This window comes from Scomber scombrus, chromosome 20 (genome assembly GCF_963691925.1).
Source record: "Scomber scombrus chromosome 20, fScoSco1.1, whole genome shotgun sequence".
Classification (NCBI taxonomy): Eukaryota; Metazoa; Chordata; class Actinopteri; order Scombriformes; family Scombridae; genus Scomber; species Scomber scombrus.
The window spans coordinates 641,180-667,968 of record NC_084989.1 but is presented as its reverse complement, the minus strand read 5'-3'; the positions used below and the strand labels follow the sequence as shown (position 1 = coordinate 667,968).

The 26,789-nt window shown below is 44.1% G+C and overlaps 1 protein-coding gene across 1 annotated transcript in view; it reads right to left on the bottom strand.

Moving 5' to 3' along the window:
* Positions 1-26,585, bottom strand: part of pde1ca (phosphodiesterase 1C, calmodulin-dependent a) — a 66,535-nt gene extending 39,950 nt beyond the window's left edge. The window contains exon 1 of the mRNA XM_062441942.1: positions 26,501-26,585. Coding sequence (XP_062297926.1) covers positions 26,501-26,585 — 85 coding nt within the window. The remainder of the gene's footprint in view (positions 1-26,500) is intronic.
* Positions 26,586-26,789: the final 204 nt, after the last annotated feature.

Sequence of the window (26,789 nt, the reverse complement as noted above, 5' to 3'; positions counted from 1 at the left end):
TATAACAGGACAGATGGACAGAGTCTATGACACAGGAGGACAACTGACACGTACCATACCAGTCAAAAGTTTGAACACAGTTTCTCATTCAAGACAGTGAGTATGTGTGTGTGTGTGTGTGTGTGTGTGTGTGTGTGTGTGTGTGTGTGCGTGTGTGTGTTACAAGTAGCTGTAGTTTGAAAACATCATAGCGAGGACATTTTGGCTGGACCTCACTTCCTTACAAGAACTGTTTCGAAGTTCAGACTTGGTTTTATGTTAAGGTTAGGGTTAGTGTGGGGAGGGGCACTTAGTTATCATAGTTAAGGTAAGGTTAGGGGTTAGAGAATGCTTTATGTCAAGTGTGTTTTGATGTACAGCACCAAAGTAAGCATGTAGCAAATTTTCATCTGCAGTTTCTTCAGTCGGTCAGTATTAAAACATTTAACAGCATAATAACAAACAGTACAAACAGGACACATACAATATACAAAGCTACACACAATAGAGTTGTGTTAAAGGTTCATAAAAGTATTCTGTATGATACAATGCTTTGTGCAAACCTATTTACTAATAATAACAATCATTTACACAAGTAATTAGAATTTGAATTGGTTGAATTGATGCTCTCTTTCCAGCGACATTCCACTTCGCTCAGAAAGTTAGCATGGCCACCAAGACAACATTTTCGCCTGAGATAGGGAACCAATCACAGAACGGGGAGTCGGGCTCAAGGCAATGGCGACCATAGAGCACCTCTGTTTACATCCAGCATGGCGGCCACGGAGGTGCAGCAACCGTTGGAAGCAGCAATAGATTGTGTGTTAAATAAATTGGAAGGCAAGTTCACTTTGAAAATAGAACAAAAACTTGCACTACATGATTTTTCCTTCATAAAAAGGATGTGTTTGCGCTGCTCCCTACAGGCTCTGAATATGTCATCGTCTATCGTTGATATGATTGGCTGTAAGTTTGTCCAGTAGTGTACAGAAGCATTTGATCGACATTCGTTGATCCCGCCTCAAATACGAGAAAAAATGAACGGCTCCTAGCCAGACCCTTCCTCAATTGTAGTAGGGTCTGGCGTTAGCCAGGCTAACTTTTCCCCCCATTTAATTTTCAGAAGAAAATTAACATGTTTGCATTTACCTTGATAGCTTTTTATATTGTTTTTTTTATTTCTTCACTTTTGGTTTACAGAAGAGGCCAAAGCTCTCTGCCCTTGAGGAGCTATTTGCTGAAGAGGACATGACAGTTGAACTAAGAACAGACACCAGTGTCAACAGCATTACAGAGAAGATTCAGGTAGAAATAAAGCATTACAGAGGTCTACAATCTACGTTGTCCTCAGTGAGTCCAGTAACCTGGTTTGCACTGTTTCATTGTGTTGGTTACATTTGTTCCTTTGTACTTTTTTTTTGACTTTTTACTTTGCACTTTTTCCATATGGAAACATACACATTCATATCTGTATGAAAAAAGTGAAGAAACTGAAAAATAAAACCAAAGTTCTTCAAAGTTACGTGTAATGTAGATTATCTAGAATAGATTATTTTTTTTAAATTGGTATCGAAAAAAGTATCGTTCAGGAATCGGTATCAAAGGCAAGGTATGTTGTTAGGTATCGAAACATTTTGAACGATACCCAGCCCTAATCTTACAGTGAAGTAAATGCATTGGCCTATTGTCCAGAGTTTTTAGAGTTAGTTTGTGTAAGGACTCAGGAGGTCTTACTGTGCGTTCACACCAAAAGCGTCTGACGCAAATTGAGCAGCAAGTCTACATAGAAAATCAATGTAAATGGTGTGATATCACGTGATTTCATATCAGGTGGCGCAAATGGAGCGCCTGGCGTGTCGCGAATGAAGTTGGAAAAATTGAACTTTTCAGGCGACATCGCACCGCGACATCCAATCAGCTGTGGCTTGTTTTACCACTTTACTGACTGTGTTTCTCTATGAATGAAACATTAGCATTGGTTAGCACTAGCACAGCAGACTGTCTCGCTTGGCAGGATACCAGTTTAAGTTTATGTGTGAATGTTTTCATTGTCTGAATATTTATTTTGGTTAGATGCTAATTATGCAAAGTGTATGTCTGTGTGTGCATGTGTGTGTGTTTGCAGTTGAGGTGTGTCGTAAAAAATGGAAGGGGCTGAGGGACACCTACCTAAAAAAAAAAAAAAGGGAAGGAGAAAGGAGGAGCGGGTCGGCCTCTGAAAAAGTGGCATTTTTTCTGCGGTCCTGTCTTTCCTCGAACCCTTTACCACTCCCAGGGAAACCAGTGGCAACATGGGTTGGGGGCAGTGTTGCCAACTTGGCGACTTTCTCGCTAAATCTGGCGACTTTCCAAACCCTCTTAGCAACTTTTTTCCTCAAAAGTGACTAGCGACAAATATAGCGACTTTTTCTGGTGTTATTGGAGACTTTTCTGGTGTTTTGGAGACTCTGAAGTGAAAGGACGTATAGCTCTGCAGTTACTGTCCTCAACGAGCTGCAGGTGCTGCCGTGAGCCCCTCCCCCGTCCCAAAGCACTCACAGGCAGTCAGGTTCACAGTAGCCTCGCGCAGCAGACCCAGCTGCAGACACAGCAGAGAGGAGACCCACACCACTCCGCATCCAGACTGCAAATGAATTGCACATTTGCAATTCCACCCCGCATAATCTTTTGATAAAATTTGATATTCTAACATTTAACAGTACAGAACAAAATTGATTTCAATTTTAAAAAACAAACCAAGAATCAACATTAGAAAGTTCATTTGTAGTTCTAAACATATTTAGGTTTTTTTTAACTCACTTTTTGTCTTTCCCAAGATGTTATTCCTCTCTCCTCAAGCGTCCATTACAATTACGTGCAAATGGCCAATTATGCAAATTAGGCTATGACATCATTTAGCGACTTTTAGGACAGCCAATAGCTACTTTCCTTACTAAGGAGTTGGCAACACTGGTTGGGGGGGCGAGGAAGACTGGACCGCAGAGAACAGATTTCAAGAAGATGTGAGTGTAGATGGTGATGCAGCAGCAGGGCCATCAGCAGAAGCAGGGTCATCAGCAGGAGTTTATGACGGTTGGTTAAGTGAAGACAGACACATATGCAGTATCAATGTCACAGTACATACAAACTGTTTCTATTTCAGTAGGCAATAGACCCATTTCTTTATGTATTGTTTCTGTTACATTTGTTTCCATTACATTTCAAATTATATGTACCCCTATTGTAGAATCATTTAGGATCATAAAATAATAATAATTTCTCTTTTATAGATCAATCCTTGAGTGACAGCGAGGGCACAGCTCCTGCTGCTTCTCCTGCTTCAGCCTGTGGTATGTACTTGTACTGTAAAGTTGGATTGTGTTTATTTGTAGCGCTCAAGTCCAAATAGAAAATTAACCTATACAAACTATATCACTGAATGAATGTTGTGATTTTGATTTCATACAGGTGCACTGACAGGGAAGAGGAAGAGAGGGAGAGAGATGGATGTCGGGGAGAGAGAGAGAGAGAGAGAGAGAAATTAATTGAGGACGTCCTCATACGGAGTCTCCAGAGGGCACCTGCCACCACCACCACCACCACCTGCCTGGAAAGAAGAGGAGCAGTTCCTGGTCAGCCTGGCTCCTTCCCTCCATAGGCTGCCACCCCTGCAAAGGGAATACGTCAAATTTCAAATTCACAAATTAATTTATGATTTTATGAATTTATTACATTAAATATGGACCTTGTTGAGTAGCTGGGGTGACAACCTATGGAGGGAATGAGCCAGCCTGCTTTTTCTATTTGTTGTTGTTGTTTTACTTTTGTATTTGTATTATATTTTGTATTTTTATATAAACAAATATATTTCATTGACTTTATATTTCTCATGTCATTCTATGTCATTCATTCACATATATTCTTTCAAGTGCAATGAGAGGTTGAATTGTAGACTGGCCAGTTTGTAAATAAAAGGTTAAAGTAAAGAAAACAAAGTTTAATGGTATAATATCAGATATGTCAGTATGGTATGAATTGATGTTACATGCACAGTGGCTGGTATACAAAAATTGTGGTAGTTATATTGCAGGATTATTGCTCAATAGTTGTATTTGGGTGGCTCTTAAAAGAGCCGTTTTTGGGGCAACATAACGTCTAGTGAGACATTATGTTGCCACGGGACCACTCCCTCTGCAGAGAAGAAGGCTGTGAAGGTCTCCCGAAACCCTGATGGCCTCTCGCAAAATTGTTCGCTCCAAATTGCACTGACCACAGCAGGAACAATGGCGGAAACAGTTGATATCCCCACACGAAAACTGTTAGCAATGCTCTCAAAAACCAGCCTATAGGATTTCAATAAAAAAAAAACTCCAAACATTTATCTATTCTACATTTAAACTTAAATTAGAAATTGCAAACTTTGTGGTAAAAATATGTCCATGTATATTATGTCAAAATCTGCAATCTCATTATGAAATTAGAACCATATTCAAATCTTAAAAAGGAAAAGTGTTGATATCTGGCAAGAAAGATGAATAATATTTTTTATCCTCCCTTTCTAATAACCACTGACTTACATGTAAACAGACTAAATACTTTTATTTGCCTGAAAAAAAGAATTAGTTTATAGGTTAATACGCACAATATATGTTTCAGTATGCATGTATCTGTACAGTCAGTTAAGTTAGCAGTATCAGGTACCTATGATATATATTTTTACATATTCATTTTGCAGTAGGCTAATTAGTAGACAAATTATGAAACCGCAACTCACCTCAGACAGATGGACAGGCGCTCCGCAGCTGGGATGGAGCGCAACGGTTGTTGTATCAGCCCTGATAGTCGTTAAAAGACAGCGGGTTGAGAAATGAGCGGACAAACATTTTCCTGCGCACCGTTTTTTTTCTCCGGGCAACAAACGCGAATGAAGGGATGATCCAAAATTTGAAATTTATGATCAAGCCGCGCGATAGAAGCAATTCAAGCAATTTTTCGTATCAGACACTTTTGGTGTGAATGCAGCTTTGTGGCTGTTTCTCCAGCCCAACCCCAACATGGGACATACTTTCATTCAGGAAAGAATCATAGCGTCTTGCCCTACAGAAACCCTAAAGGGCCATGTATACATACATTTTATTTCTTCCGTTTTCCCGTGATAACGAGTCAATTTCATTTGTTTTCTCGAGATCTCGAATTATTTATTCTATCTTATTACTTAACTGCCGTTTTCCCGAGATAACAGGAACATTTTCTCGTGATCTCGAGATAACGATGTAATTTAAGGTATAGTAAGCGGGGCGCGCATGTAGTCGAGTGGTTAGAGCCAGGCGGGGAGATCCGGTCCTCTGAAATGATGCCAACGCAGAAGTAACTTAAAACTGCATTCTATCAAAAGGCCACCAGGGGGCGACCGTTTTGGTGTCAAAAAGACTTCCGTCTCAATACAAGTCAATGGACAACTTCTCACTTGATTTCTAACCTCAGTAAACGTTTTCAAAATGTGTTTATGGTCTCAATTGCTAGTTTAAAGCCTTCTTCAATGCAGTATAATGTCCATTTGGGAAATTTTGGCCTCCCTGATTTTATATTTGACGATAAAGCAGGGTATGCATTAGGGCGTGGCTACGTGGTGATTGACAGGTTGATTGGTTCACAGGTTCAGGAGGGCGCCTCTTGCTCCTCCTGATGCCAATATAAGTAGAATCCGTGTTTTTATTTTTCCCAGCATGCACCTAAAATTTTCAAGATGGCGCTTCTCAGATCTGATACGATTGGCTTCAGAGCAGCAGTCCACAAACCAATGTGTGACGTCACGGATGTTACGTCCATTTCTTATATACAGTCTATGGTTAGAGCGCATGCCACATACGCAGCCGATCCCGATTAGAATCCTGGCTGGAGGTCCTTTGCTGCATGTCACACCCCCGTCTCTCGCCTGTTTCCTGTCTGTCTACTGTTAAAATAAAGGCACCTGCCAAAAAAATCTTTAAAAAAAAAAAAAGGTATAGTAAGCGTTGTGGGAGAAAACGAAGAGAAAAGTTGTTGATATTTGAGTGAAAACCAAAACAAACCCCCACCCCCCTCCATTTGTGCTCCTTCTGGGGCTCCACCTCCGAAGTTCATGGAAGCACATTCTCATGGCAACCGACGTAACTGCGCAAGCTGACCAACATGGCGGAGTCTGCAGCGGGATGGTAAGTTTGTTTTTTCCCCCCCAACATTATACTGTAATTATTGAAAGTTTTTCAAGATAAGTCAGCTTACATCACATACATACACAACATATCAACATATACAAACTGAACCAACATTACAAAGAACATCTTCTCAGACATGTACAATTAGAGATATTAAGGACAATTAGGGAGGTTTTTTTTTTGCCTCAATTTCAGCACAAATTTAGCTATCATGTACATCAGTTTTAATTACTCTCTAGATCCTCTGTTAGATATAAACTTACTCTTTTAACCTCCCCCCAAAAAGCACTCACTTTACGGCATTGCCAAACACAATGAAAAAACGTACCTTTTTATTTCAGAACATTTTACACATAAATCTGGAATGTTACTCTCATTTTATTCAAGTTAACTGGCGTAATATATGTCCTCATTAACCATTTGTATTGTAGCAATCTTAATCTGGAGTTAATTGTTTGGGTGTGGGCTTTAGTACAGATTTTAGTGAAATATCCAATTCCAGGTCTTCCCTCCATGCATTTCTTTTGTAATCAGAGTTCTCGGCTGAATTGGATAATAACAAATTATATAATTCCGAAATGGCACCTTTACTTAAGCTGTCTTTAGATATCAATTTTTCCAAGTTTGATGTGAAGGGTTTAATTAGGAGACCGTCTTGACTCTTTCTAATAAAGCTTCTGAGTTGAAGGAATTTAAAAAAGTATTTTTTATCTATATCATACTTATGCCTTATTTCCTCAAATGACATCATATTGTCTGAATTAGGTGGGTACAAGTCTTGAATTTTTCCCAGTCCTTTTGATGCCCATGTTCTGAATACAGCACCCGCTCTTCCTGGTGTGAAACACTGATTTCCCCAAATGGGACTAAATTGAGATAATACGTTAGGGTCTTTAATCAATTTTTTCACTTTAAACCACACCTTAATCATATTTTTAACAATAGGATTAGCAGTTTGTTTCATCAAATTTGGCAACGTGCCAGAGTATAAATACAAAGGTAGAGGCAAGCTTAAACTTTCTGATTCCATTTCTTTCCACTGAGGAATGTTCTTTGTTGAGAAATAAAATTTAATGGATCTTAGTTGTACTGCCCAGTAATACCAGGTCATATTTGTGCATTTTAAGCCTCCATTACTATATGATAGGTGGAGCAAAAAGAATCGAATTCTAGCCGGCTTGTTTTGCCATATAAAACCTATGAATAGCTTTCTTAATCTTCAGGTGGTGGCAGTGGAATGTTTTGAAATAAGTACAGTATAATAGGGAGAACTTGCATTTTTATGATAAAAATTCTACCAATCAAGGACACCGGCAGAGACATCCATCTGTTGATTGATTCTGTTATGTCCTCCATTAAAGTTTCATAATTAATTTTAACAGTTAAAGCTAGTTTGGGCACAATTTGTATTCCCAAGTAAGTAATCTGGTCAGCCAGTTTGAATTGGGAGGCTTTTCTGGGTGGGTTTCCCCTTTCTTTCTCATCAAGTTGTTGTGGACTGGGGTTTGGGGTTGTGTTATGGTGTTCCTTTTTCTGTCTCTCCTGCAGGGCTGGCGGTGGTTTGGGGGCGGGGTTGACCTACTTGTCACAGGAGCAGGGAACAGAGCAGAGCACACCTGGTTTCAATCTACAATCACCACCACTCCAGAAAAAGCCTGGTTCACCTCCACGCCCCTGCCAGATGATTCAGTTACCAAGCCCAGCCTGTGTCCTTGCTACCAGCCTCCAGCCTGCAGCCTCCAGTCCCCAGCCACCGCCGCCCGCTACGCCACCTGGAGTGGTCCGTTTTTTGTTCCCTTTTGCCCCAGGAGGGAGTCCAGTCCGATTCCCCTCTTCCAACTACTGCTATTGTCCAGCAGCACCCTCCGTTTGCAATAAACCTGTGTTTTGAACAGTTCCCCTACCTCTCCTGCCTCTTGGGTCCACCATGCTTAATCCCCAACAGAATCATCTGGCCATCATGGACCCGGCGGAGACAGACAACATCAAGCGAGCCCTCGCCGACCAGGGCGCTCTGGTGACCAAACATGAAACCACTCTTCGGCAGGTTGTAAACAACTTGCAGCAATTAGCCACAGGCATCACAGACCTTGGAGGGAGGATGGACGCCATCACAGGTCAACTCACCGCTCTCGCCCATGCTCCCCCTCCTCCACCTGCACCAGTCCCACCATCTGCCGTGGCTCCGATGGTCGCACCCCGAGAACCCTTCATCCCCACACCTGCCAGGTATTCCGGTCACTTAGGGACTTGTTCTCAGTTTCTGCACCAGTGTTCACTAGTATTCCACCAACAGCCGGGCACATACGCCACAGATCAGGCAAAGATAGCCTTTATCATGAGCCTCCTGTTTGACCAAGCTTCAGCTTGGGCGCTTGCCACCTCCACTCATTCCCCAGAACTCACCACAGATTATGATGAATTCACGCAGGAGATGAGAAAGGTTTTTGACCATCCTGTTAAAGGGAAGGAGGCAGTTGGTCGAATGCTGAGGTTGAGACAGGGCACCCAATCAGCTTCACAGTATGCACTTGAGTTTCGCATTCTGGCCGCCGAGAGCGGCTGGAATGACACCGCCCTGCAGGCGATTTTCCTTAAGGGGATATCAGAGGAGTTAAAAGATGAGTTGGCTCCCAGAGATGACCCTGATAGCTTAGAGGCCTTGATTGACTTAACCATCAGGTTGGACAACAGGATGCGAGAGCGACGCAGGGAAAGATCCCAGGGACAAAGGCCTCGTTCCCTCTATTCTGCCCCAGCCACCCCAGTGGCATTCGCCCCTTCCACCATTACCTCATCATCTAGCAGCCCCACAGCAGACATGGGCCCTCCTGCCCCCACAGCGGGGGAGCCCATGCAGTTTGGGGCAAGCCAGGCTGTCTCCTGAAGAGAGGCAGCGTCGTTTCGTCAATCGGCTCTGCATTTACTGTGGCCAGAAGGGACATTATCGGCCACAGTGTCCAGAGGCGCCAAAAGGACAGGCTCGTCAGCAAGAAGGAGGACGCTGGTGAGCCGGACATCCATGACTTCCTCCTCAAACCGTGTCCAACTGTCAGGTATGATACACCAGACACAACGCACGCTCCCTGTTGTGGTTTTGATTGACTCTGGGGCTGACGATAATTTCATAGACATTAACTTTGTACGGGAACATAATCTCTCGGTTTGTCAGCTAGATCAACCCAAAAGAGTTGTGGCAATAAACGGACACCCCATTGACAGCGTCACACACAAGACCCAGCCAATTAAACTCACCCTGTCAGGTAACCATCACGAGCAGGCAGAGCTATTTGTCATATCCTCCCCTTTGAACCCCATTGTTCTTGGGCTACCATGGCTACAAACCCACAACCCACACATAGACTGGGCAATGGCCTCCATTCGCAACTGGAGTGATCACTGTCACCGACATTGTCTCTTTTCGGCCATCCCCAAACCCTCTGCCAAATTGCCTGCACCCCCCGAAGACATAGATTTGACTAATGTTCCCCGAGGATATCATGAGCTGAAGGATGCATTTAGTAAAGACCGGGCGCTCACCCTGCCACCACACCGACCATACGACTGTGCTATCGATCTACTCCCTGGCTCCTCGCTTCCCACCCAACGACTATACAACCTCTCCAAACCCGAGAAAGAAACCATGGAAACGTACATAAATGACTCAGTGGCAGCAGGTGTCATTCGTCCCTCCTCTTCCCCTGTGGGAGCTGGTTTCTTCTTTGTAGCAAAGAAAGACAAAACACTGCGGCCCTGCATCGATTACACTGGTCTTAATGCTATCACGGTCAAAAACAAGTACCCCCTTCCACTGCTTGATTCAGCCTTTACACCCCTTCATGACTCAGTCATTTTTACAAAGTTGGACTTGAGAAATGCCTACCACCTGATCAGAATTAAAGAAGGTGATGAATGGAAACCTGCATTCAACACACACTTGGGACATTTCGAATACCTGGTCATGCCTTTTGGTTTAACAAATGCTCCTGCTGTTTTCCAGGCCTTAGTTAACGACGTGCTCCGGGACATGCTGAACAGGTTTGTTTTTGTTTACCTGGATGATATTTTGATTTTCTCCCATAGTTATGCCGAGCATGTTGACCATGTAAAACAAGTTTTGAAAAGACTGCTCGAGAACAAGCTGTATGTAAAGGCAGAAAAGTGCCATTTTCATGCAACCTCCATTAGTTTTCTGGGGCACATAGTTGAAAAGGGGCAGCTCAAACCAGACCCAGAGAAAATCAGAGCCGTGGAACAGTGGCCTGCCCCAGCCACTCGCAAACAATTACAGAGGTTTCTGGGGTTTGCTAATTTTTATAGGCGGTTCATCCGGGACTACAGCCGTCTTGCTGCTCCCATCAGCCAGTTAACTTCAGTCAAGAAAACCTTTGAATGGTCAGCAGAAACACAGGCATCCTTTGAACAGCTTAAAACAAAGTTCACTGCAGCCCCTGTGTTAATTCATCCAGATCCAGTCCTTCAGTTCATAGTTGAGGTTGATGCCTCGGATTGTGGGGTCGGGGCTGTTCTCTCCCAGCGCTCGCCTGCAGACCACAAACTTCACCCATATGCTTTCTTCTCCAGACGCCTGTCTCCAGCAGAGAGAAACTATGACGTGGGGAACCGAGAGTTGCTTGCAGTGGTCTTGGCTCTCCAAGAGTGGCGGCACTGGTTGGAGGGGGCAGCCCAGCCATTCATTGTCTGGACGGATCATAAGAACCTGGCCTATCTCCGTTCTGCTCGCCGACTGAACTCACGCCAGGCCAGGTGGGCCCTCTTCTTAGGAAGGTTTGATTTCACTCTCTCCTATCGCCCAGGCTCGAGAAACACGAAGCCTGACGCCCTCTCCAGGCAGTTCACACCAGAGGAGGAGGGGACTTTGGAGGAAACGATTCTACCACCATCCTGTGTCATCGGCGCGGCCAGATGGGAAATGAGCAGAGTGTCCAAGAGGCTCAGCAGGAGGAAATGGTGCCAGAGGGGTGTCCACCTGGACGGCTTTATGTTCCCCGGTCGATGAGAAGCCCGGTGCTCCAATGGGGGCATGCATCCAAAGTAGCCTGTCACCCTGGACTTCACCGCACCCTCTTCCTACTACGATAGCGTTTCTGGTGGCCGACCATGACTGCAGACACAAGGGAGTTTGTCACCGCCTGTTCCGTTTGTGCTAGAAATAAGTCCTCCCACCGTGCACCAGCAGGCCTCCTCCAACCCTTGCCCATTCCCCATCGCCCCTGGTCACACATTGCAGTGGATTTTGTCACCGGCCTCCCCCCCTCAGAAGGTAATACCACCATCCTAACAATTGTTGACCGTTTCTCCAAATCTGTTCACTTTGTTCCACTTCCCAAGCTCCCTTCAGCGTTGGAGACTTCTGACCTCCTGGTCCAGCATGTTTTTCGATTGCATGGTATTCCCCAGGATATCGTCTCGGACAGGGGCCCGCAATTCACATCTCAGGTGTGGAGGGGGTTCTGCCAAGCTCTGGGGGTGAGAACCAGCTTAACATCCGGCTATCATCCCCAATCCAACGGTCAGACGGAGCGGGCAAATCAGAGCTTGGAATCATCATTGCGGTGTGTAGCGGCACGTCTCCCAGCCTCCTGGTCCACATACTTGCCATGGGTGGAATACTCTCACAACTCCCTGGTCAGCTCAGCTACGGGTATGTCCCCCTTCATGGTCACTAACGGTTTTCAACCCCCCCTGTTCCCCAGTCAGGAGACAGAGGTCGCGGTCCCTTCTGTCCAGGCCCACTACGGCCGTGTTTGGAGGGAGGCCCGGGCCGCTCTAGTCCGGACGACGGCCCGGAACCAGCGAATTGCTGATAGGCATCGTACCCCTGCCCCGGAGTACAAGGTGGGACAGCAGGTCTGGCTCGCCTCCAGGGACCTCCCTCTCCAGACAGAGTCTCGAAAGATGGCTCCCAGGTACATTGGCCCCTACGTCATCGAGCGCATCATTAACCCGAGCGCGGTCCGGCTGAGGCTCCCTGCGGCACTCAAGGTACATCCTGTTTTTCATGTGTCCCTGGTGAAGCCAGTGTCAGACAGTCCCCTGCATCCACCGTCTGACCCACCCCCCCCACCTCGCCTCATCGATGACCACCCAGCGTTCACAGTTGACCACATCCGGGATGTTCGCAGGCGGGGCCGCGGCTACCAATTTTTGGTGGATTGGCAAGGGTACGGCCCTGAAGAGCGCTCTTGGGTTTCACGCTCCCTGATTCTGGATCCCAGTCTGTTGACAGACTTTTGTCGTAGATACCCTGACAAGCCTGGTAGGACGCCAGGTGGCGTCCCTTAGTGGGGGGGTACTGTTGTGGACTGGGGTTTGGGGTTGTGTTATGGTGTTCCTTTTTCTGTCTCTCCTGCAGGGCTGGCGATGGTTTGGGGGCGGGGTTGACCTACTTGTCACAGGAGCAGGGAACAGAGCAGAGCACACCTGGTTTCAATCTACAATCACCACCACTCCAGAAAAAGCCTGGTTCACCTCCACGCCCCTGCCAGATGATTCAGTTACCAAGCCCAGCCTGTGTCCTTGCTACCAGCCTCCAGCCTGCAGCCTCCAGTCCCCAGCCACCGCCGCCCGCTACGCCACCTGGAGTGGTCCGTTTTTTGTTCCCTTTTGCCCCAGGAGGGAGTCCAGTCCGATTCCCCTCTTCCAACTACTGCTATTGTCCAGCAGCACCCTCCGTTTGCAATAAACCTGTGTTTTGAACAGTTCCCCTGCCTCTCCTGCCTCTTGGGTCCACCATGCTTAATCCCCAACACAAGTAGTACAATTGAGGATTTACTGTTATTTATTGTGTATCCTGAGTTACCACCAAATACTTTTATCAATTCTAGCAGAGCAGGAATAGATTTACTAAGGTGTGAAATGAACAAAATCACGTCATCCGCATATATTGAAAGCTTATGCTCGGTTTGTCTAATTTTTATTCCAGTAATGTCTACATGTCTTCTTACGTCTATTGCAAATGGTTCAATGGCCAAAATAAATAATAATGGGGACAAAGGACATCCCTGCCGGCATCCTCTTTTGATTGCAATTGGTTCTGATATGTTTTTATTTGTTATTATTTCTGCTGTAGGATTTGTATAAAGTAAACGAACCCATTTTACAAAATTATTTCCATATCCAAAGCGTTCCATGACATTGAAAAGATAAGGCCACTCCACCTTATCGAAAGCCTTTTTGGCATCTAAAGAGGGGAAGGCCTTATCTGAGACATTCTCCAATCCCTGAATAATGTTTAAAACCCTCCTAACATTATGAAATCCCTGTCTACCTACAATGAGACCATTCTGATCCCTATGAATAACGCTAGGGCGTGTTTCTTGTAGCCGTCTTGCTAAAATTTGACACAGAATTTTGAGATCTGAATTCAATAGACTTATTGGTCTCATAGTGGTTTTAGTAATTTAATTTTTAATTTTTTATACAGGTCTATAGGAAGCCCGTCTGGTCCAGCCGTTTTACCTGCTTTCATGCAGTCGATAGCTTATACTCGGCTCTCAAAAGCAGTAATTATTAATTATTTTCTAGTTCAGGGGTTTTGTTCTTAAAGACCTGGGGCCTCATGTACAAAGACGTGCGTGGATTTCCTACTGAAACATGGCGTACGCTCAAACCCAGAAAACGTCGTACGCACAAAAAAATCCAGATGTATGAATCTGTGCGTACGCATGAATCCAAGCACATTTCCTTTGTACATCCCAATCAACGTGGAATTGAGCGCACACCCGACCCCTCCCTGTCCACGCCTCCATTTAAATACGCAAATCATATTTAAATTGCCCTGCACCTGAGATTCTCCTCTCTGCACGATCAGAAAATTAAAACAAAAGAATGAGTAAGACGGGAAAAAAGAAGAACTTCACAGAAAGCGAATTAGAGACGCTACTCACTGAAGTGTAGGAGCGCAAAAATGTACTCTTTGGCACGCTGTCCTCCGGCATAAACAATAAACGCAAGATGAGTGAGTGGGAGAGTGTGTGTGAGGCTGTCAATGCTGTGGGGTCAGAATAGCACACACACGCTGAATTGAAAAAGAATTGGTCCGACATCAAGGATGTGAAGCGAAGGACTGCTGCCCACCGCCAAAGTGTGGCCAAAACAGGCGGGGGGACAGAGAAGAGGGGCCCACTCCGTTTGAACAGAGAGTCGCCGCAATCGTGGGTGACACTGCTCTCTCAGGGGTCATAGGAGCACATGTGGGTGACTCTGATTACCCCCAAGGATCACACATTATTGTTGCAAATTAATGCAGAAGTGCGCAGGGGAAAAGGTGAGGCTGATTAAGACATTTCACACTTTACGCACAGGGTGATTAACATCAGGGGCTTGTTAAAAAAATCTGAAGCTGTATTTTAACCAGCAAGTCACTAACTTTAACCACTGACTAGTAACGATGCTGTGAAGACGGGATAGTATTTAGGAGCGCAAATGCTCAATGCGGATCACAGGGATTAATATTACCCATCGCGCACAGTGCCAGCTTGTCTGTTCCCAACCATGCTGTTACTCAGAATCGTGCGTTGAACCAGACCACCTCGCCACAATGTTGGTTAATTGCATTTGCGCATCACATATGATCTGTACATTGATCGAATGAAAATGTTTCCTGTTGACATATACAAATTCATCATGTGATGGTGCTTTATAGCAATGTGTGTGCAGTCGATAGCTCCGAATACATTAGGAAAACCGGCTCTCGCTGCAAATTGCGCTTTAATGTTGACCTGTCGGCCAGCTCCCACTGGAATGCCCCGGTTGCTAGGAACCCCAGTGTGGTCAGCACCTGTAGCGCAGCGCATGGCTCCTCGCTGTGTCGCGCTCCAAGGCCGGCGGCAGCTCTGTGCACAGTTCCAGGAGGATTGCCCTCGGGAACCTAAAGCGGCTGATGAGCCAGTTGTCATCATGTGCCATTAAATCCTCTCTGTCTCTAAACACACGCTCTCTTCGTATTGCACCATTTATAATGTCTTCTAATACTGCTAAAGCAGCCATTGTTGTGGCAGCCATATTTTCTGCACCACTCTGCGCATGCTTTTATATCCACTCATGTAATTGCAGACACGTGGGTGTGTTAATTGTTCATGTGTCTCTGATGTGCACATCACTCAGTCTGAGGACTAATTGTTTTCACATTTATTTATTATAACAGTTTCCCAGCATCACCTCTAAGTGTCGCAAAAGGATCAACAGCTGTAGAAACGTGCGTACGCCAGCCATGAAGTTGGCGTGAGGCACCGCACATTTCCACGGTCATTTCACTCTTGAAACATCTGAACTTTGCTGTGAAAAAGAACGTACGCCACGTTTTTGTGCGTACGCACCCTTTGTACATGAGGCCCCTGGTCTTTAAGAAAGTGTATTCTGGATTCTAATTGTTGTCTTTTCTGGCGGGATTGTTTAGATTTGGATGAAGTGTAACTAAGTATATGTCCCCTTAAAAAGGCCTTGAAAGCGTCCCATTTAATTCCTGCTGTTGTTTGTGTTGTGTTGATTCTAAAATAATGATCTATTTCATTTCCTACATACTCTACAAATTCTTCATCTTGTAGCCATTTCTGATTTAAGTTCCATCTCGGTGGACCCTTTACAAGGTTTTTGGCCACATAAGTCATACAACACGGTCCGTGATCTGATATCACTATGCTGTCATAATAGCAGTCCTTTACTTTTGACATCAGTGTTGCCGAAATCAGGAAATAATCTATGTGTGAATAAGTCTGAAAAGTACTCGAATGACAAGAATAAGCAATATTACTAGGATTCAAGTGTCTCCGGATGTTTAACAAATTCAGTTCTTTAATAAAATGGTGAATAGTTTTTCTGCTTCTATTATGAGTTTGATCAGCACCTGTAGACCTATCCCGTAACGGGTCTAATGTATAATTCCAGTCTCATGCATTATGTATTCACCTGGAAGGGATGCCAGTGTGAGAAATAGATTTGTAAAAAAAATGAGGCTCATCTGTATTAGGGCCGTAAATGTTTACTTAAGTTAAGTTTACTGAGAGCAGAGACCCCTGGATGATCAAAAATCTACCAAATGTATCCCTAGTCACATTGGAAACCTGAAATGGCACTGAATTGTGAATCAAAGTTATAACTCCCCTGGATTGAGATGTAAATGACGCTATAGTGACGCTAGATACTCCCCTGCCATCTTCTACCGATTTTTATATATTCCTCCTTCAGAGAATGGGGCTCCTGGACGAAGACAATCTTTGAATCTATATCTTTCAGCTTGTTCATGACCTGTTTAATTTTCTTAGTCTTTTGTAAACCCCGGCAATTCCAAGAGATACATTTTAGTTCTACTTTTTTAGACATTGCGAATATTATACCAAAAAGTCCCCTTACCAAGAATAATATGACTGAGAAGAATAGAACATTCAAACATTGAAACATACACTAAACCTACTGAACCATAATAACAAAGCAATCCCATACTCCCAACTGATCAGGAGCCCCCCCTCTATTAACGTTGCTTCCAGCTACTATCGGACAGATCAAAGGATCAATCCTCCTGTACCTTCTCTAGGACCGTATATTTAAAGAAAAAAAGGAAAAATCAAAGCTGAGTTTAAATCGTACCTGAGAGATCCTTCTCTGTGCACATGGGCCAGTTTTCCTCCTCAGTTCTGTGCCCTCTACTGTTCTCCCTTTATATGTTACCCCTAGGGTCGATTTTTAGGAAGCATGGTATTCCTTTTCACTACTTTGCTGATGATGTACAGGTGTATCTGCCGTTAAAGGTCACTACCAAAGATTCTCCTCAGGCCGTGCTTAACTGCATGACTGACATTAAAACGTGGATGGATTTAAACTCCTAAAATTAAATGAAAACAAAACAGAGGTTGTCCTGTTCGGTCGCCCTGACCTGGTTCAGGTCCTTGCCAGCTCCCTTGGCCCACTAGCATCTTACATAGGATCCCACGCCAGGAATCTTGGCGTTATTATTGATGGTGCTTTTAAATTAGATAAACAGGTCAGCTCAGTGGTCAAGTCTAGCTTTTTTCAGCTGAGGCTTCTAGCCTAGTGGGCGGCTGTGGCTCAGGAGGTAGAGCGGTCGTCCTCCAGTCTACATGTCGATGTGTCCTTGGGCAAGACACTTAACCCCTAATTGCTCCCGTTGCTGTGCCAATGGTGTATGAATGCGAGTGAATGGTTAGCTTCCTCCTGATGCACAGGTTGGCACCCTGCGTGGTAGCTGCCTGCCATCAGTGTATGAATGTGTGTGAATGGGGTGAATGAGTTGTAGTGTAAAGCGCTTTGAGTGGTTGAAAAGACTAGAAAGGCGCTATATAAGTACAGTCCATTTACCATTCCATTTAGCCAAAGTTAAATCATATCTAAGCCAGAAAGACCTTGAAAAAGTTATCAATGCTTTTATTACATCTCGCTTAGACTACTGCAACTCCCTGTATGTCGGCATTGACCAGTCAGAGCTTAACCGCCTGTAGCTGGTTCAGAATGCAGCAGCTCGTCTCCTAACTGGGACAAAGAAACGCGAGCACATAACTCCGGTGCTCTCTTCTCTTTACTGGCTTCTGGTTAGATACAGGATTGATTTTAAGATTCTTTTATTTTCTTTAAGTCTCTGAATGGGCTGGACCCAGAATACCTGTCTGGCCTTATTAAATTGCATCAGCCCACCAGAGCCCTTAGGTCAGCTAGTCAGGTGGTCTTGGACGTTCCTCGATCCCTCTTAAAAACTAGAGGAGATCGAGCCTTTGCAGTTGCGGCTTCCACTCTGTGGAACACATTACCTTTCACTGTGCGGACTGCAAACAGCTTCTCCACTTTTAAAACACTGCTTAAAACGCACTTGTCCACCTTGGCCTTTGGCGGAGTATAGCCACTTGTTATTGGGTCTTTTATCTGTTATATTTCTCTATATTATTTTGTTTTTTTTGCTTTTATTGTTTGTTTTTACTGTTTCTGCTTATTTTACTGTAAAGCACTTTGGTAGGCCATTGGCTGTTTTAAATGTGCTATATAAATAAAGATGACATTGACATTGACAAAGCTAATAGAGAAAAAAACAACCCTTCTGCTCAGTGCTACTTATGTAGTGTACTTATTTGCATCAAAAAAAGAGTATGAATAAAAAGTGCAATCTTATGAATTACCCGCCCCCAGAATATTGATATTATCGGACTTCCGGTGATGGCGGCTCAGTGAACGGTCGGGTCAATTCAGTCCTCCAGTATATTTTGAGATTTTGTCACGAGTAAGGCCATTTTAATAGCTCTGGTGAAACACACGTTAATAAGATGGCGACACTAAGAGCCCATGGACAAGGAAAACGAGAAAAGAAGCCGACCAATAACCCAAAAGACTCTAAAATGCCAGCCTCGACTAACAAAGAGCCGGAGCTAACGCTAGCTGTAGCTGCTAATGCTAACGACATGCTATAGACATCGGGGCCGCCCGCCTGGTTCTCCGCCGAAATGCAAAAGTTTGCAGCAACGATTCAGACCCGGCTACACCAGCCGCGCTGGAAAAGATGAGTGAAGCCATATACTCGACAAACACGAAGGTTACTGCGCTTGAAGCTAAGGGCTCCGAATAGGAGCTTTGGGGTGGGTTTGATTAAAAGCTGTAAAGAAATGAATGTATTAAATACAGAAGTCCTTAAATAGTTTAACAGTATGCTTAGCTCCTGTTTCCCCCGGGGGTCTGTGAGCCATAGCTTGGGGGTCCGCGAAATAGTTTGCAATAAATTATTATGCCTTATCATTAAAAATGGTAGCCAGTACACATTGGAACCTCTGCGCCAATAAAACAAACATACTGATCCAATTACTCCCACTTACGTTAGCTTTGGGCCAATAAAAACTGTCATATGATTGAATCACGTAAGTCTGACACACGTCAATTGCTTGCATAAATTTGCTCAGGACCAGTGGCGTAGCTGGGCTGTATTCCACATGGGTTTTGAGGTCAAAGGGGCCCGCCGCACACACAAATAGAGGACAGAAAAAAAGCCCAAAAAGTGCATCAAGAATGAACCATGAGAGTGATTAGAATTGCAATAGCCGCCTTCTTTTATTGCCAACCATTCCCCAGACCCTATACAAACAGGCAAATTAAATTATTAAATAAATGACCAACATAACATAAATATCAACACATAAATAACACTTCCCAACACAATCCCAATACAAATAAATACACAAAATAAAATTACCATAAAATAACTAAAGGTGCCATTACACTACCAGGCATAGAAATCTTCTCACTAAGAATAACTTTGATAAACATTGGTAAACATAAAAGTGCAGCTGCATGAGAGCAAAAAGGGCTATTGAAAAAATACAAAATAAATGATCCCCAAAGAAATCTAAAACAAAAGCAACCGGACTTGGTTATTTGTCTAGGAAGACGTTTCACCTCTCATCCAAGAGGCTCCGCTTCATCAGTTCATGTACGCATCTGACCAGGCTGGGACTGGTCCAGTCTTCCTAGACAAATAACCAAGTCCAGTTGCTTTTGATTTAAATTTCTTTGGGGATAACGATGACCTGGACAAATGAGAATATTCACAGGCACAAAATAAATGAGTTTGCAACTTTGCATTACTGCCACTACTGAGCTAGAACTGTTTTTCTGTTCTTCATTCTCGCAAATGTCTCAACAACATTGTTAAATTTAGCCTTCTCAGAAATCTCTCTCTCAATGAAAAGTAATGCCAGGTTTGAGAGACGAGACTCACTCATTGTTGAGCGCAGGTAAGACTTAATTAGTTTAAGGCGACTGAAAGTGCGCTCTGCCTGTGCACTGCTTATTGGAACAGTGAAATAGATCCGATATAATTTTTCGAGGTTAGGATCGAGGGGCCGCTCGTATCCCCCCTGCAACATAATGCAGTGACCCAGTCTGACGTTACACTCTGCTACCTGCCGCTGCGAGGGAACGCGGTCAACCACGTCCCGAACCTCCCTATTACCAGCCGCCCCAGTATGGTGATGCCGCAGGATTTCACCACAAGAGGGCCCATGGGTTTACAAAACCCACCAACCCTACGTCATCTACGCCCATGCTCAGGACGCACCTGCTAACGATTAGCAAACTAGTGGCGATGGATAAATATTTAAGACTGTCCACTTCATCAAGTGATGCTAATCCCAAACCAGCTAAACTGAGAAAATATGACAACAGTTATCTGGAGCTTGGTTTTATTGAGAACAGCGACGGAAGACCAAAATGTGTTGTGTGTCTTCAGGTGCTAGCAAATGAAGCCATGAAGCCCGCCAAGCTAAAGCGGCATCTGATTACAAAGCACCCGGAGTTCAAGGACAAAACTAAAGATTTTTTCCGGCGAAAGAGTGAGGAATACATGCGTCAGAAAACAAGACTGGTGAACCTGGCCACAACTTCACAAAAAGCACAGAAGGCTTCTTATTTGGTGGCTAAGCGGATCGCAAAAAGTAAGAAGCCACACTCAATTGGACAAAAACTTGTTCTTCCAGCGGCAGTTGAAATGTGTGAAGCTGTGCGTGGGGCAGAGGCAGCTAATAAACTGAAAGTTGTACCGCTTTCAAATGACACTGTGAAAAGGAGAATTGAAGAACTATCGGCTGACATTCAGTCACAGCTACTGGATAGACTGCGTTCATGTGAGCAATTTTCTATTCAGCTGGACGAATCAACAGACATTTCCAGTGCAGCTCAATTGATTGTTTTGGTGCACTATCCCTGGGAAGGAGACAATTTGGAGGACTTTCTGTTCTGCAAGGAGGTGCCAGGCAGGTCAACAGGTGAGGAAATATTCAGACTTCTGGATGCTTTCATGACTGAAGTGAGACTGAGCTGGGAAAAATGTGTGGCCGTTTGTACGGATGGCGCAGCAGCGATGACCGGCCGAAAGAGTGGAGTTACTGTGCGGATAAAGTCTGTCAATCCGAGGATTATGGCTACTCACTGTATGCTACACTGGCAAGCACTCGCTTCTAAAGACATGGAGCCAGATCTTCACTCTGTTTTGAACACAGCTGTGACTGCAGTTAATTTTGTGAAGTCAAGGGCACTGCAATCACGTTTGTTTGGACAACTTTGCCGGGATATGGATGCTGGACACACTGCTATATCACTGTGAGGTGCGATCGCTCTCTCGTGGTAAAGTTTTGCAGTGGGTGTTTGAGTTAAGCAGAGAAATGGCAGTTTATGAGAGAGGAAAAACCCAACATCGCACTGTTTTTTACAGACCCGGAGAGTATTGCCAAGTTGGCATATCTTGCCGACATATTCAACATACTAAATAGCCTCAACCTTTCCATCCAAGGAGGCCACACATCCATCCTTGAAGTCAGCGACAAAATCCCTGCCTTCATGAAGAAAACAGACCTACGGAGAAGGAGGATACAAGACGGAATAACAGACATGTTCCCCCAACTGACTGAGTTTCTCCACACAAACAACTTGTCTGTGGCCACAGTGAGGAAAGTCGCCACCTCACACCTCACATCACTGAGCGAGCACTTTAGCTCATCCTTCTCCGATGTGAACACTGATGCCTGGGACTGGGTGCGTGATCCCTTTGCACCGGCTACAACAGCAAATGGCCTGACAGGTAAGGCAGAAGAGCAGCTGTTGGAGTTATCCTGTGATAGGACACTGAAGGTCAGATTCCAGCAGGTTAATCTTGCAAGTTTCTGGCCCTTCCTCTCACATGAGTATCCTGAACTCACTGCTGAGGCCATGCAAATATTGCTCCCCTTTCCTACAACGTACCTCTGTGAATCATCATTCTCTACTTTGACTGTAATGAAGAATAAGTACAGGGCTCGTTTACAAGTGGAGGATGATCTTAGAGTCTGTTTGTCAACCATCACTTCAAGAATAGAGAAACTGTGTTGTGAGAGACAGGCTCATCCTTCTCACTAATTTATTGAGTTATTGATGTGAGTGATGTGTGAATTGATATTTGTGTGATAAGACTTTGATAGAGTTTAATGCAAATATTAATGACGGCTTAATTGCTAAAACTGTTGTTCAGTTTTCTGCTGTTAATTTGAATAATTGGCAATAAGTTCATTAAGTTATGGTTAAACCACTTAAGTAAGCTTTTAACTGGTTTTAAAATTAACTGGGTTCATTTGGACTTTGCCAGTCTTGCTATTGTTAATTTTCTGAAAGCTTTAAGATCTGTTACTTGAAAATTATAAATGCTGTGAGGTCAAAATGTAATTTGAATAAAATTTGTTTAAAAGTATAGAAATTGTATTAACAATTATTTATTCAAATTTAATTTGTGTAAGTTAATTTCTGTGAAACGTGCCTTAAGTATTTAGGTTGAATAGTTTAAAATATAAATAATTCCTACGCCATCGATGAGTACAAATGGCAGTAAACGTATGTTTTAATCAGTGTGAGGATTATTAGGGGGTCCTTGGAAAATGTTTTGCCCTGTAAGGGGTCCTTGGCCCCAAAACGTTTGAGAACCCCTGCCTTAAGGGCCTTCGGATCTGCCGCAGCGCCCTCTTGGTACTTCCGGATGGGCGGGAAGCGGGGCCATACAGCATCTCGCCTGCTCGGCTGAGCGAGGGGAAAAACGCTGCACATTTCATCCGCCGGGGCGGCTTCTTGAGTTGGCGGGACCGGAAGGTCTCGGCGAGCGGCCGCATGCCGAATGACATCCGGCAGCTCCTTGACCAGCCCGCCGATCGACGGCAGGGTGGTGGTGGGAAGGGATGGCACATCCTCCCTCGGCGTGCTCCAGCTCTTCCGGCTGGAAGAGGGGAGCGACAGAAGAACCGGCATGGGAGGACTCGTCCGAGTCATCAGGCGGGTCCAGACGTCGTCTGATGCCGCGGTGAAGAAATCAACCCGCCGCTGCTTCTCTGCAGGAGGAAGGAGCACGCAGTAAGGACAGGTGGACCGTGGGGTCAAGGCCCCTGACTGTTTTTTCTCAGGACTGCGCAGGTGCGCCAGGGATAAACCCAACAGCGATAGCTCTTAGAGGGCGTAGCCTATATGATATAGAACACCCAGTTTTCATCACCTGGTGACCCTACAGCATCACCTCACACTGTCCAGGGTCAGCCAGCCTGGTGTTTCTGCCAGAGATGCAGATTCCCTCCAACAACAACAGTGGTACCAAGTTGCTGTGTGGACATAGGTGTTTGTAATAACATTTTTCAATTTATCATCGCAGAGTAAAATTACTTCATCTATGTATTATTATCAGTATAAAACAAAACTATTACGATATCAGTAGAAATAAGAAAAATGTACAAAAAATATTTGTAAATTGTATAAAGTCCTACATAGTTAGATACGCAGTTGTTAGTTGAAGCTTGTTACTGTAGGTATGTGACACAGAGGCGAGGAGGCACAACTGAAGGAAAAGACATTTATTGAGGGGAATAGAAATGGGATATTGAACTGGGGAAAGGCTGAAGAGGAGCTTGGGCAGGGGAACTGCTGTGGGGAGCAGAGCTGGAGCCGAGCAGGTCTAGAGAAGAATCCAGAGGAGTGCTGAGCAGAGCAGGGTCCAGGTCTGAGGAGCAGGCTACAGGATGAGAGGCTGGAGGTTTCTGGAGCTGACATCACGTCTGTGTCTGGGATGCCCTTAAAAAGAATAAATACAGACCAATTATTAGTCTTATGTCATTGTTACTGGATAACTGAGAAGACTGATGTGATGTCTACAGTAGCCTAATGTGAAATGTAAAACATTCATATACAGTTGGATTGTAACAACTGTGTGGAGCAAATATGTGCTGATTTTATTTTTGTTTTAGAAATCACCAGGCCTTGATTTTTTCAGCTGAATTAAAATGCCTGGATAACCTGCTGCTCTATATCAAGATTTTCCAAATATTTGATCAATAAAGTAAATCTGTTTATCTGTGTATCAATCTGTTTATGTAACAAAACACAACAGAGTAAAAACTAACAGGAGTTAGCTGTTCAGGTTGATTTTACACACTCAACTACAGTAACCAGAGTTGAAGCTAACGATAACATAGCATGTTGGTCCGTGTATCACTCCAAATAATCTTATTGTGATAGCCAGCCTGTGTTTATATGTCCTTGTGGCTGTAAACAGTTTGAAAGCAGTGAACAAACACCAGATACACAGCAGCTACGTTGAAGGTTACGTTAGCACACTGCTAACGTTAGCTGCGAAGCTAACATGCAGATGTCAAACAGCTGTAGTACTACAGCTGTTTGACATCTGCATGTTAGCAACTCTGCTACTTTACAGTTAACATCACAACAACAACATATCCTGACTAACTAGACAGTGAGCTGAATGTCAGCAGGTAACGTTACAGTTTATGTGAAGCAGAGCTGATGTTACTCACCTGTCCGCCTTCAATCTCCACTCCTCCGCCAGGTCTCCGTCTGGTCAAAGTCCTTCTTCCACTGTAATGCCTTCTTCTGAGTCTCCTAGCTCTTATCTGTAGTATACCATCTGGGTCCAAAACGGATTGCACTGCATACACAAAGTTTCTAGTGACCCGCAATCCTGCTGATCTGCATCTCTCATCATCTGGTATCCATGGAGACGGCCGGGACCTCGTAGCTGGTCAGCTATGTAGTTAACGACGACATCAGGCTCACTTAGATTGCGCCGCCGATATAGCTGAAGCCTTGCTAACTGTCTTTTTAGATTACGCACACTAATGTGTATATTATCTGTACTAGCAAGGCATAATGCTATTTCAGCCTGTGTCAGGCCTTGATTGAAAAGATATGTGACGCGGTGATCGATATGCTCCTGCTCCTCTGACATTGCTACACTGAATGATGTTTCCTGCAGTGATTTAATATACTTTTTTTTCTCAAGATCTCAAATTAATTATATCGTTATCTCGGGAAAACGAGGTTTCGTTATCTCGAGATCTCGGGAAAATGGCAGTTAATTTCGAGATAAATAGCTCGAGATCTCGAGAAAACATGAATACATGGCCCTTTAGCGCTTCCGTATGGCAGCATCCAAAGAGAGACAGTTTCTAATATGTCTCAAATTTGCTAAGTTGTACTTTCTGGTCTTAACCATTTTCTTAACTTTTCTTAAAGTTCAAATTTGTATTCAGTGTCACACCAAGATATTTAAAATCAATCATTTTACCTTTGATGAGAATATCAGCATTAGGACATTGTACCATGGTTTTTGAGAAAAACATACCTTTGTTCTCATTTACATTTAGACTTGTGAAGTCTGAGACATAATTGATAGAGCCAATGTCTGATCCTTTCCAATTTTCCAATGCAATTGTCAGTTTAGCTAACAAGTACAACTGACGCTTACAATACCAGTCAAAGGTTTGACCAGTTTCTCATTCAAGACATTGAGTGTGTGTATGTGTGTGTGTTTGCGTGTGTGTGTGTGTGTGTGCATGCATGTGTGCGTGCCTGCGTCCGTGATTGGGGTATGAGGAGTACAGGTGGAAGATCTTGAGATACAACTATTAAAGAAATCAGCAGAAGGAGATTTCATCCAGATTACGCTCAGAGACAGAAGCCACTTCATTAGTGATAATGACTGCCTGAGTTCAGCACCCTAACAACTGACAACGCTCACAAACACATAATTATTTCCACCAGTCACAATGATGTCACAGTCATTTCCCATCTCTTCTGGTTCCCATAGAGACAGCAGTCAGTCAACATAGGCACACAAAGACACACACACAAAACCAAAAGAGGTCCTTGACCAGATGTTTATTCAACTTGGCGATCTCCACCCAGCTCAGCCTAAAGACTCGGACACTGAAATATATTGAATTGTATTTAGTGCTCTAGCAATGATCATGGACTGCAGCTGTCATCCAGGATCCAACCCCCTTAGAAGTGTCTCTGATAAGCCTCCAGCTGAGCTGTGTTTGCACTATTATGTACCAATTTCATTACATGCTCAAAAATAAATGGACATGGAGAGATAGATAATGACAAATTAGATTCAATACTGGAGTGTGTGTGTGTGTGTGTGTGTGTGTGTGTGTGTGTGTGTGTGTGTGTGTGTGTGTGTGTGTGTGTGTGTGTGTTTGAATGAATAGCAAAAGCCCTGTAAAGTACTTTGGACAAAAGTGCTTTATACTTTACATACAGCCAGTTACCATCAGAACAGGACACAGCAATTTTGTAGCATATTGTCATTGAGGTTTTTTTTTCATTGAAGCAAAGAAGAACATGCTACTGATGGAGGAGAATGTACAAAAACAGTCAGCATCTACAATTCAAATATAATAAACCTTAAATAAATAACACCATCTGTTATGCAACAGCACAAAGCAAAACCTCTCCCTCTCTCTCACACACACACACACACACACAGACACTCACACTGTATCACACTGTAACAAACAATCTCTTACCAATAGTGAAGCTAAAGCCATCGATGCTGAAAGTTGCACTGCGACACTTTTTAAATCCCTGCTTTTTAGATGTTGGTTCTGTCATTTTGGCTCTTGATGTACACTCTTCTGCTCTCTGTCAGTGGATGGGTGGAGAACAGAGCACTTTTTCCCCGGAGAGGAGTGAACCCAGAGGCTGTTCCCCCCTGAGTGGCTGTAACCCTGGCAGTACTTGTAGTCCCACTGGAGGTTGGTGGTGCAGCAAAGCTTTCAGTCGTCGTGTTAAGGCGGAATGCTAGCCTCCTGCCTC